Source organism: Oncorhynchus gorbuscha, linkage group LG26 (assembly GCF_021184085.1).
Source record: "Oncorhynchus gorbuscha isolate QuinsamMale2020 ecotype Even-year linkage group LG26, OgorEven_v1.0, whole genome shotgun sequence".
NCBI classification, from domain to species: domain Eukaryota; kingdom Metazoa; phylum Chordata; class Actinopteri; order Salmoniformes; family Salmonidae; genus Oncorhynchus; species Oncorhynchus gorbuscha.
Window position 1 is genome coordinate 16448609 of NC_060198.1, and position 13709 is coordinate 16462317.

The 13709-nt window shown below is 42.9% G+C and overlaps 1 protein-coding gene across 1 annotated transcript in view; it reads left to right on the top strand.

Moving 5' to 3' along the window:
* The window catches only part of LOC124015154 (spectrin beta chain, non-erythrocytic 1-like), a 110200-nt gene that overhangs the window by 6920 nt on the left and 89571 nt on the right, over positions 1-13709 (top strand). Inside the window, exon 2 of the mRNA XM_046330144.1 lies at positions 11311-11523. Coding sequence (XP_046186100.1) covers positions 11373-11523 — 151 coding nt within the window. The 5' untranslated portion in view covers positions 11311-11372. The remainder of the gene's footprint in view (positions 1-11310; positions 11524-13709) is intronic.

Here is a 13709-nt window from a genome sequence, read left to right on the forward strand (position 1 = left end):
CTGTCTCTGCTGCTAAAGCCACTTTCTACCACTCTAAATTCCAAGCATCTGCCTCTAACCCTAGGAAGCTCTTTGCCACATTCTCCTCCCTCCTGAATCCTCCTCCCCCTCCCCCCTCCTCCCTCTCTGCAGATGACTTCGTCAACCATTTTGAAAAGAAGATCGACGACATCCGATCCTCGTTTGCTAAGTCAAACAACACCGCTGGTTCTGCTCACACTGCCCTACCCTGTGCTCTGACCTCTTTCTCCCCTCTCTCTCCAGATGAAATCTCGCGTCTTGTGACGGCCGGCCGCCCAACAACCTGCCCGCTCGACCCTATCCCCTCCTCTCTTCTCCAGACCATTTCCGGAGACCTTCTCCCTTACCTCACCTCGCTCATCAACTTATCCCTGACCGCTGGCTACGTCCCTTCCGTCTTCGAGAGAGCGAGAGTTGCACCCCTTCTGAAAAAACCTACACTCGATCCCTCCGATGTCAACAACTACAGACCAGTATCCCTTCTTTCTTTTCTCTCCAAAACTCTTGAACGTGCCGTCCTTGGTCAGCTCTCCCGCTATCTCTCTCAGAATGACCTTCTTGATCCAAATCAGTCAGGTTTCAAGACTAGTCATTCAACTGAGACTGCTCTTCTCTGTATCACGGAGGCGCTCCGCACCGCTAAAGCTAACTCTCTCTCCTCTGCTCTCATCCTTCTAGACCTATCGGCTGCCTTCGATACTGTGAACCATCAGATTCTCCTCTCCACCCTCTCCGAGTTGGGCATCTCCGGCGCGGCCCACGCTTGGATTGCGTCCTACCTGACAGGTCGCTCCTACCAGGTGGCGTGGCGAGAATCTGTCTCCTCACCACGCGCTCTCACCACTGGTGTCCCCCAGGGCTCTGTTCTAGGCCCTCTCCTATTCTCACTATACACCAAGTCACTTGGCTCTGTCATAACCTCACATGGTCTCTCCTATCATTGCTATGCAGACGACACACAATTAATCTTCTCCTTTCCCCCTTCTGATGACCAGGTGGCGAATCGCATCTCTGCATGTCTGGCAGACATATCAGTGTGGATGACGGATCACCACCTCAAGCTGAACTTCGGCAAGACGGAGCTGCTCTTCCTCCCGGGGAAGGACTGCCCGTTCCATGATCTCGCCATCACGGTTGACAACTCCATTGTGTCCTCCTCCCAGAGCGCTAAGAACCTTGGCGTGATCCTGGACAACAAACTGTCGTTCTCAACTAACATCAAGGCGGTGGCCCGTTCCTGTAGGTTCATGCTCTACAACATCCGCAGAGTACGACCCTGCCTCACACAGGAAGCGGCGCAGGTCCTAATCCAGGCACTTGTCATCTCCCGTCTGGATTACTGCAAGTCGCTGTTGGCTGGGCTCCCTGCCTGTGCCATTAAACCCCTACAACTCATCCAGAACGCCGCAGCCCGTCTAGTGTTCAACCTTCCCAAGTTCTCTCACGTCACCCCGCTCCTCCGCTCTCTCCACTGGCTTCCAGTTGAAGCTCGCATCCGCTACAAGACCATGGTGCTTGCCTACGGAGCTGTGAGGGGAACGGCACCTCAGTACCTCCAGGCTCTGATCAGGCCCTACACCCAAATAAGGGCACTGCGTTCATCCACCTCTGGCCTGCTCGCCTCCCTACCACTGAGGAAGTACAGTTCCCGCTCAGCTCAGTCAAAACTGTTCGCTGCTCTGGCTCCCCAATGGTGGAACAAACTCCCTCACGACGCCAGGACAGCGGAGTCAATCACCACCTTCGGAGACACCTGAAACCCCACCTCTTTAAGGAATACCTAGGATAGGATAAAGTAATCCTTCTCACCCCCCTCCCCCTTAAAATATTTAGATGCACTATTGTAAAGTGGTTGTTCCACTGGATGTCATAAGGTGAATGCACCAATTTGTAAGTCGCTCTGGATAAGAGCGTCTGCTAAATGACTTAAATGTAAATCTTAAATGTAGTGTTGGAGGCTATTTTGTAAATGACATCGCCGAAGTTGAGGATCAGTAGGATGGTCAGTTTTACGAGGGTATGTTTGGCAACATGAGTGTAGGATGCTTTGTTGTGAAATAGGAAGCCGATTCTAGATGTACATTTTGGATTGGAGATGTTTAATGTGAGTCTGGAAGGAGAGTTTACAGTCTAACCAGACACCTAGGTATTTGAAGTTGTCCACATATTCTAGGTCAGAACCGTCCAGAGTAGTGATGCTAGTCAGGCGGGCTGGTGCGGGCAGGGAACGGTTGAAAAGCATGCATTTGGTTTTACTAGCGTTTTAAGAGCAGTTGGAGGCCACAGAAGGAGTGTTGTATGGCACTGAAGCTTGTTTGGAGGTTCATTAACATTGTCCAAATAAGGTCCAGATGTATACAGAATGGTGTTGTCTGCGTAGAGGTGGATCAGGGAATCACCCGCAGCAAGAGCAACATCATTGATATATACAGAGAAAATAGACGGCCCGAGAATTGAACCCTGTGGTACCCCCATAGAGACTGCCAGAGGTCCGGACAACAGGCCCTCCGATTTGACACACTGAACTCTGTCTGAGAAGTAGTTGATGAACCAGGTGAGGCAGTCATTTGAGAAACCAAGGCTGTTGAGTCTGCCGATAAGAATGTGGTGATTGACAGAGTCGAAAGCCTTGGCCAGGTCGATGAAGGCCGCTGCACAGTACTGTCTTTTCTCGATGGCGGTTATGATATCGTTTAGTACCTTGAGTGTGGCTGAGGTGCACCTGTGACCAGCTCGGAAACTGGATTGCACAGCGGAGAAGGTACGGTGGGATTCGAAATGGTCAGTGATCTGTTTGTTAACTTGGCTTTCGAAGACTTTAGAAAGGCAGGGCGGGATGGATATAGGTTTGTGACCGGTTGGGTCTAGTGTCACCCCCTTTGAAATTGGTAGTAATAGTTTAGTCATTTTTCATTGTGTTATTCAGTACCATCTTTTCATCCATTTAGTGATACTAGGAGTATTTAAGAAACAGTAGATCAAGGAAAATAGAACATACGCCAATGTTTGGACTGGGGTATGTTTGGCATAACTGAAGCCAAATAGCTGATAGCATACTGTATTCTCTGTTATCTACTAAGCCCAAACAGAACTAGCGGAAATGACAAAGACCCCTTGGGAGTGGGCGAGAACCATGCGCAGCAGCAGTAGCCTATAATAGTTTTACTCTTTCCCAATTCTCCTCCCCTGGATACTTGATACACATTTGTTTCCATGATTTCCCCCTAAGTGCCCTAATTCAATATCTGTCCTGTGAGGTAGAAGCACAGCAAAGACTGTGTTGGGTTGATGTTTTGTCCTTCCTAACCTCGGTTGGGGCCTATAGCACCTTAAAAGCATTAGTACTATCTATTGTTTTTGGTGATGAGTTACACAGTGGCAAGCTTTTCTTGCACTCCTGATACAGGCTCCCAGTTGTATTTTATTCAGATCACTTACTGTTTTGACACATTAGCCATTTGCACAGCTGGCTTAGGACCAGTGTCCTGTCCAAGGGTGCACAGCTAGGCTGCACACCAAGATTTCACTGACTGACCCTGCAGTAAGAAACTGTCTTAAATGTTGGCTGTATGATTAATATACATAAGGTTATAATATAATCAATCAATGTCATTTGGTAGCAGTGCTCGTACAGAACCAAATAGTTAATGATGTGTCTAACTTTCGTTCAACTTTAGCTCATTTGCAATTGATTGTCATGTTATTCAAAATTGAGTTTTGCAGCTGGGCTAGTCTCTTGGAAATTGTGTCTTTTTTGTGCTTTCATTTGTGCTACAGCTGTAATGACATTATGCCGTCCTTTGTTTGTTGTCTGTGGTCTAGCTCTTGTCCAACGGTGTTAGTGCACATCCTTAAAGCACTAGCGCCCTGGACCAGAGCTACCCATGGTCTATCACTTTTGCCTGGAGGGGAATGTTGTTCAAGAGTTTGTGGAAAAGATTAGCTAATTCTAAGAGGATGCATTTCCCATGTCATGAACCTCATATCAATTGTGTTCCCCCATTTTCCATGTCTCTTGGTCCACGAAAGCAGGAAATCGTGACCTGGAGTTCCACTGGTGCAGTTTCCATGTCATGTGGCTTGTAGCTGCTAACACAGCTGAAGGACAGCATCCATCTTGGCTCCCTTTACTCTCTCAAACAATTTCAATACCAGCCACTGCAGATATTAATTTGATCTACTTCTTGAAATGGTGTGCCCCATTTAGCATATGATTAATGTGCTGAATAGATAATCCCTGATTCCTTGAAGTGCCTCACACCCACACACACACACACACACACAATTGTACTATGGTAAAAGAGGGACAGCAAGAGCAACGGGTAAGTAGTATTCATAGGGGCTTTAAGTTGGCAGAAATGGGGTATGAGGCCTAGATTCGTAAGTATCTGATAAGAGTGAGAGAGAGAGAGCGAGTATAATGACAACCAGACCTTCAGAGCAGTGTTTTGAAAGTATGCTAGTGAAATTCAGAGGAGATGCAGTGCATTCGGAAAGTATTCAGACCACATTATTTTGTTATCAACACACAATAGCTCATAATGACAAAGCGAAAAGAGGTTTTTAGAAAGTGAATTGATGTACACCACCGTTCAAACGTTTGGGGTCACTTAGAAATGTCCTTGTTTTTGAAAGAAAAGCAATTTTTTGTCCATTAATGTCAACGGTGGGTGTAGCTGGGACAAAGCACTTTACTGAGACAATCATTGTAACAGAACGCAATTGCGTCACAAAAACAAATGCCCAAAGAACAAGTGAGGCAGCACAAAGTACCACAACCACATACAAAGTACCGGCTGCCACAAAGCACGGGCATAAAACAAAACCCGGCGCAAACCAGCCGGAAGCGTGCCTACCTGACAATAAACAATTACACACACAGACATGGGGGTGGGGGGGGACAGAGGGTTAAATACATGACAAGTAATGAGGGAAATGTAAACCAGATGTGTGGGAAAACAAAACGGGAAATGAAAGGTGGATCGGCGATGGCTAGAAGACTGGTGACATCGAACGCCGCCCGGACAAGGAGAGGAACCGACTTCTGCCGGAACTCGTGACAATTAAAATAACATCAAATTGATCAGAAATACATTGTAGACATGGTTAATGTTGTAAATTACTATTGTAGCTGGAAACAGTTGGTAGATTTTTTTTATGGAATATCTACATAGGTGTACAGAGGCCCATTATCAGTAACCATCACTCCTGTGCTCCAATGGCACATTGTGTTAGCTAATCCAATTTTATAATTTTAAAAGTTTAATTGACCTTCTAGGCAGAATTGCAAAGAAAAATACATATCTCAGACTGGCCAATAAAAATAAAAGATTAAGATGGGCAAAAGAACACAGAAACTGGACAGAGGAGGACAGTTGAGGACTTGTGAGGCGTCTGTTTCTCAAACTAGACACTAATGTACAAGTCCTCTTGCTCAGTTGTGCACCGGGGCCTCTCTCCTCTTTCTATTCTGGTTAGAGCCAGTTCGCACTGTTCTGTGAAGGGAGTAGTACATAGCGTTGTATGAGATCTTCAGTTTCTTAGTCTAAAGTCTAAAGAACGCCAGGTTTATTGCTTCTTGAAGCAGACAACAGTTTTCAGCTGTGCTAACATAATTGCAAAAGTATTTTTTAAATGATCAATTAGCCTTTTAAAATGATAAACTTGGATTAGCTAACACAATGTGCCATTGGAACACAGGAGTGATGGTTGCTGATAATGGGCCTATGTAGATATTCCATAAAAAAATCTGTCGTTTCCAGCTAAAATAGTCATTTACAACATTAAATGTTTACACTGTATTTCGGATCAATTTGGGGTTATTTTAATGGACAAAAAATGTGCATTTCTTTCAAAAACAAGGACATTTCTAAGTGACCCCAAACTTTTGAACGGTAGTGTATGTATTTTCTGTCTACAGGAGAAACCAGTGGGATTGGGGATTGCCAGTTTATGGCTTTTTTTCAGGCTTGACTTAAGCATGTCTTCTATCCCCGTAGTGAGGTATCTGCCCCAGGTCAAACTGCTTTTCAGTTGTTTAAAAAACATGATACACACACACAGCCTTGTTAGCGGCAATGTTTGGATCGCAAGTTATTAATCTGTTTTTCTTGGGAAGACGTCAGACAAACAGGCATGCTCGTGAAGATCTGGGGCTGGTTACATAAACGTATATAGCCCTACAAACAGAACGGAGACGCTTAATTCCACCTGTTGTCAAAGTTGTCATGGGCCGCGTTCAGATTGAAATGGTCTACCCTCCAAATACATATTTACCATATTGTTTTTCTATGGGGGTTGACGGACAACGGAAACTACTGCCGGCTAGTTAGATTTAAAAAAAAATATAGGTCATAACTTTAAATGAGGTTGTTCTAACGGATAGATACATACTTAACTCGTTTTTCATGTATTTGTTCAAGTCCCTTAGATATTCGTTGGAAGATTTTCATGAAGACATGCAAACAAGACTATTTGGAAGAAGACACACAAAGGTTTAATGAAATGCACGGTATCCTCACTTTCCAGCTTATTAAGTAAGTAAACCTTGTCTGAGCCAGGACGTCCCATAGGGGCAGCAGCCTACCTCCTGTTTCTGCAGCATGAGGCAGCTTGATGTACAAGTACAACTGCTGGACAGGATGCTAGTCTGTCGCAGGGCCTTAGCCCCAATCCATCTCCTTAAAGGGATAGTTCACACACATAAGATTTGATCTTCTTCCCCAGAGTCGGATGAACTTGTGGATACCGTTTTTATGTATCTGCGTCCAGTATGAAAGAAGTTGGAGATAGTTTGCTAGCTGTTCCTGTAGACTTTGAGTCATTGTACTAATGCTAGTTAGCAATTGAGCAAATGCTAGTTAGCCACTTCCATCCAACTTCACGCAGATACATACACCTCATTGCCAAAATCACAAACTATCCCTCTAATGCTAAGTGCCAAGCAGAAAGGCATTAGGTCCCATGTTTAGTCTTTGGTATGACTCGACCAGGGATTGAACCCCCAAACAATATTGATGCGGACCATCTAACCCAGGGTTTCCGAAATTCAGTCCTCAGGACTCTACACAGTTGATTCAAATAATCAACCAATCATCAAGCTTTGATAATTTGGATCAGCTGTGTAGTGTTAGGGCAACAAAAAAAAACGTGCACCACTTTGGGTCACGAGGACCGAGTTTGGGAAACGCTGCTCTAACCACAAGGCCAGAGAGTTGATCAAATCTACAGTCGTGGCCAAAAGTTTTGAGAATGACACAAATATTAATTTCCACAAAGTTAGCTACTTCAGTGTCTTTAGATATTTTTTTGTCAGATGTTACTATGGAATACTGAAGTATAGTTACAAGCATTTCATAAGTGTCAAAGGCTTTTTGTTGATAATTACATGACGTTGATGCAAAGAGTCAATATTTGCAGTGTTGACCCTTCTTTTTCAAGACCTCTGCAATTAACCTCTGTCAATTAACTTCTGGGTCACATCCTGACTGATGGCAGCCCATTCTTGCATAATCAATGTTTGGAGTTTGTCAGAATTTGTGTTTTTTTGTTTGTCCACCCGCCTCTTGAGGATTGACCACAAGTTCTCAATGGGATTAAGGTCTGGGGGGTTTCCTGGCCATGGACCCAATATATCGATGTTTTGTTCTCTGAGCCACTTACTTATCACTTTTGCCTTATGGCAAGGTGCTCCATCATGCTGGAAAAGGCATTGTTCTGGATGGTTTTGAATTTTGACTTTGCAGCTGGCCTATCTAGCGGAAATCACTCAGTTCTGCATCCAGGACAAGACTCACGACAATAAACATCAACCTGCATCCTAGGTGCGTCACAAACAGCCCTCGATTCCCTTTATTGTGCATTACTTTTGACCAGGGCCCATAGGGCACTAAATATGCAAAAGGATGGGACATTTGGGACTCATCCCTAGTCAGGGGAGGGATACAGGGGATACACAACGTATCAGACGAGGAGGAAACGGAGGAAACGGCTGAGGCAATCTATAGACGACTACTAATGTTTACAGGAAGAGGATTGCAGTTTCTGCTGAATGTAAGCACTTAGCCCTATCTGCTAAGTGGCGAAGTGGGTAAATGTCAGCCGTAGTCACTGTGTAGGCCTCTGGTTAGGGAAACAAAGTACATACTGGTATGTACACTGCTGCTTCCATCAAATCAACTGTAGGAGCTGTGATGATGGTGATGGTGATGATAATAATGATGCCCTCCGTCTCTTTCTTTCTTTTATTCTTTATCATTCTTCATTCTAGGGTATGAGGCCTATTTTCAACAGCTTCAGATGGGAGTATTATTAGTTTATTTATTATATACACTAGCAGTCAAAAGCTTGGATACACCTACTCATTCGAGAGTTTCTTTATTTTTTACTATTTTCTACATTGTAGAATAATAGTGAAGACATCACAACCATGAAATAACACAAATGGAATCATGTAGTAACCAAAAAGTGTTAAACAAATCAAAATATGTTTTATATTCTTCAAAGTAGCCACCCTTGCCTTGACAGCTTTGCACGCTCTTGGCATTCTCTCAACCAGCTTCATGAGGTAGTTACCTGGAATGGATTTCAATTAACAGGTGTGCCTTGTTAAAAGTTAATTTGTGCAATTTCTTTCCTTAATGCGTTTGAGCCAATCAGTTGTGTTGTGACAAGGTAGGGGTGGTATTCAGAAGATAGTCCTATTTGGCAAAATACCAAGTCCATATTAACGCAAGAACAGCTCAAATAAGCAAAGAGAAACGACAGTCCATCATTACTTTAAAACATGAAGGTCAGTCAATCTGTAAAATGTCAAGAACTTTTAAAGTTTCTTCAAGTGCAGTCGCAAAAACCATCAAGCGCTATGATGAAACTGGTTCCCATGAGGACCGTCATAGGAAAGGAAGACCCAGAGTTAGCTTTGCTGCAGAGGATAAGTTCATTTGAGTTAACTGCACCTCAGATTGTAGCCCAAATAAATGCTTCACAGAGGTCAAATAACAGACAACTGTTCAGAGGCGACTGCATGAATCAGGCCTTCATGGTCGAATTGCTGCAAATAAAGCCACTACTAAAGGACACCAATAAAAAGAAGAGACTTGCTTGGGCCAAGAAACACGAGCAATGAACATTTGAATGGTGGAAATCTGTCCTTTTGGTCTGAGTCCAAATGTGAGATTTTTGGTTCCAACTGCCGTGTCTTTGTGAGATGCAGATTAGGTAAACGGATGATCTCCAAATGTGTAGTTCCCACCGTGAAGCATGTTGGAGGAGGTATGATGGTGTGGGGGTGCTTTTCTGGTGATGCTGTCAGTGATTTATTTAGAATTCAAGGCACACTTAACCAGCATGGCTACCACAGCATTGTGCAGTGATACTCCATCCCATCTGGTTTGCGCTTAGTGGGACTATCATTTGTTTTTCAACAGGACAATGACCCAACACACATCCAGGCTGAGTAAGGGCTATTTGACTAAGAAGGAGAGTGATTGGGTGCTGCATCAGATGACCTGGCCTCCACAATCACCCAATTGAGATCGTTTGGGATGAGTTAGACCGCTGAGTGAAGAAAAACCAACAAGTGCTCAGAATATGTGGGAACTCCTTCAAGACTGATGGAAAAGCATTCCAGGTGAAGCTGGTTGAGAGAATTCCAAGGGAAGCACACTCTCAACAATAGAGGACTACAAATCTAGGAGTGGGAAAATACCTGTGGAAGAGTAAAGTTTTTGGGCAGTTTGATATACCAATATCTCGCTTTGTCAAACAGCAGTTCCTCTCCTTGTCACTAATGATGACTAACATGATACCATCTGGTGTCAATACATTTATTTTAACTAAAGAGCTCAGGACTTTCAGGGTAGCTATATTTAAAAATGGAAATATAATATTTTGAATCTAATGCTGCCACCAACTTTATATATATCACAGAGACTGAAATATAACAAAACGGTTTGACATAGAAACACAGAATTTCCGTTGTTTCATTTGTATTATCTTTATTAATTTTTATTTTTTATTTTATTTATTTCACCTTTATTTAACCAGGTAGGCTAGTTGAGAACAAGTTCTCATTTGCAACTGTGACCTGGCCAAGATAAAGCATAGCAGTGTGAACAGACAACACAGAGTTACACATGGAGTAAACAATTAACAAGTCAATAACACAGTAGAAAAAAAGTCTATACATTGTGTGCAAAAGGCATGAGGTTGGCGAATAATTACAATTTTGCAGATTAACACTGGAGTGATAAATGATCAGATGGTCATGTACAGGTAGAGATATTGGTGTGCAGAAAAGTAAATAAATAAAAACAGTATGGGGATGTGGTAGGTAAAATTGGGTGGGCTATTTAACGATAGACTATGTACAGCTGCAGCGATCGGTTAGCTGACAAATGTGAAACATATGAATAACTTTCCACCCATGATGCCAAAGAGGGTGCTTTTGGTCATTGACTGCAGGAAAGGGCTACCCTGATTGAATGTGGAATGTGGTATATTTGATAGAAAACATTCTGGTAGAAGTGAGTCTCGAGTTTTACCAGAAGATGGCACTGTGTGTCTTGATAAGTTTTGTCCTTAGGCATCAGCAACACATTGCTGGCTAATTCACTTTGAGTGGGGTAACACAACTTACATTTGTAACACTGTTGTCTCCATTTCACTATAATGTAATTTCTATTATGACAAAATGTGTCATTGTCATAAAATTTATCACTTTTCACAATTTTCTCACTTTTCACAAATCTGTAATTGTGTTTAAATCCTTGACATATTTGTAAAATGTGATTAAACCAAGAGATAGACATTGTGTCCTATTGCTCCATTTGTTTACCTATGAACCATGTTTAGGAAACTAACTGAGAGTATAGCGTGAAAAATCAGGCTGAAATCTTACTCAAAATATCCCCATAGTTCTGCCCTTATACAATGGTTGCGTTCCAGGTCATCTTTTCTGTAGTCGTGCTGCACAGATGATCAGATCTCACAACCACATTAATATGATACAGCAATATTTTGAGATGCACAGCATAACAGCACATAGACGACTTTGAACGCCATCTACAATATGTAATTCCACTGCTGGGAGAAGTCCACCCCAGGTACAGAACTAGAATCAGCTTCCCCTCCCACAACCCTAACCACAAACCATTAGAGGGGAATATGCTAAACTGACCGAAGATCAGCATCTCGGGGCAACTTCATCCTACACCTAATACAGCCCTGGTGTCCTAACTGAGTGTGGCGTGTATGTGAACATGTCTCTCTCTGTTTCTGTGATTGCAGGGCTTCATCAGAAGCCACTGATGAAGTGTAATCGGTGAAAAGGTCAGAGGTGAAAGGTCAGGATGACGACAGTAGCCGCGGAATATGAACACATGGAGATCACGCAGCAGTACAGTAGCAGCGACACGGTCAACAACCGCTGGGATGACGAGTGGGATAATGAGAACAGCTCGGCTCGCCTGTTCGAGCGCTCGCGCATCAAGGCCCTGGCAGGTGAGTGAGGCAGAGAGGAGAGAGTGTGTCAGGGTAACCCCTGTTGCTGGCATTGCATTTACTTAATCTCATAGAATAGCAATGGTTGTATGATGATGTATACCTGGACTTCGGTTCAAATACCATTCAAAATACTGTAGCTCTGCTTGCCTGATGCAATGAAACCAATACAAATGATCCCAAAAGTGCAAACTCCACCCACCTGGCACTCCAGGCAGGCAAAGCAAACGCTCAAAGTAGATGTTTGCAGACGGATACAGGAAGATATGGAAGAAACCTCTTTGAAACTGCTCGGCGACCACATCATTAATTTGTATATAGCTCAATGTGTGTTGAGAAATTAAACTCAGAAAATAAGAAGTGATCATTTGTAAACAATTATTGTTGGGGGTAATAGAAGAATAGTTGTGACTTTCTACCATTGAGCTGTTTTATATGAGAGATTATGTACAAAATCCCCATGGCAAAGTCACCGATGCTTACTGGAACAGAGAGAGTTTCAATAGGTAAGTGCCTGCACAGAACCAGAAGCCAACCCAGCAATTAAGCAAAGTGTTTTGACAAGAGAGAAAAAATGATAATAAATAGAAATGAGAAAGTGTTCCTTGGTTTCTCTTCTTTCTGGCCCGGAGACCACAAAGCCCTCTGCATTCCGATGAGTATCCTGCTTCTCACATGACTGTGTTTTCCTGCATTTCTGCCCAGCGGAGCATACGCCTCTCCCCCACCTCCACTTGCTGCAGTCAAGAGTGTCTTCAATGGCTACATGAACACCTACCTACTAGTAACCAGGCGCCTTTGATTGAATCGAAAACGGGTCATTCTGCTATTAAACTTTGTTCTGCTTTGTAAAATGAGAATGAAGTCAACGGAAAATGAATTCAAAACATTTGATTGAAGAGGGCCCGCTTGATGTTTACAGTAATAGTGTTACTATTGCATCTGAAAATCATCTCACCCCATATGACTCAAACAGTAACATCATTACATTCCCAGTGGCTTGGTAACTCTGTAACCCCCCCCCACACACACACACACACGAGTAGCCAACATACTCTGTAAAGTTGCAATATGCAGAAATCGCTGCAACGTTTCCTGGTTGCTAAAACTCTAATAGTTCACCTGATTTCAGTTTATGTGACAAAATAAGCTAGTATAGTGTAGAGTCATTATGCCTTCTAAACCACTGTAAATGATATTTTCCATAACCAAAAATATTGTTGTTTCAGCTGTTTGAAGCTGGTGTACAAAACCGAAAGTAAAAGATGCAAAAACAAAACGTAAGAACAGAAAGCATAGAAATAGTGGACATAGAACAGATCTACCGCTTCTTATACTTGTTTTCAAGTAGAATGATCAATCTATAATTCACATTTCTATGTCAATTTGGTCAGGTCGCCCAAAACGTTACATATTGCCACTTTAATGTGTACCATCTGGTTCAGGATCAGGCCCCCTAACAATGAATGGCAGGTCATCTCATTCGTTTCAGGGTTGCCAGATTGAGTTGTATTATTTTAATTCCTTCAGGTGGATCACCAGATTAAAGAATGCTGGCTATGACCTCTCACAGGTGTAGCTGAATTGCAAAGACATCACCTTTTCCTTCACGTACTGACGTGGGTGGCAATTTTTTATTTCTTCACAACTCAGCCGCATGGCCATGAGAGAGAAATACAGTACAATGCTCATCTTACAAATATGTAGTAGTAAGTAAGGTTTCATATTTTCCAGAGATTCTACCAATTTTCTATCCCGAGAAATGTCTGTTCCAACCAGAAGTGCTTAAAAGCACAGGAACAGCTGGCACTGTAAATGGAGAAATATACACATTCATCTAAAGTTTTGTTTTTGTATTTGTTGCAATTTAATCCATTTAAAATCCTGTCAGTCACAACACTGTTCAAATCAAATTTTCTGTTTTGTTGTATCTTAGTTTTAAGGTAGCCTAGGCCTATGAAGCACTGGCCGACTGTTAAAATATCATGAGGTCTATTGAAAATTACATTAGTTTTTAGCCTACCTTTGACTGAAAGTTGTCAGACAGCTTGTTGACTCTTTTCTCTCCCCTTACACCTGCTATCGGGGGAATTTGGGAAGGCTGTGGCTGTTTATACTTCATGATAAGACCTTTATTGTGGTGACTGTCACAGGGAACAGCGACTGGAACGAATTGCAAAAATCAC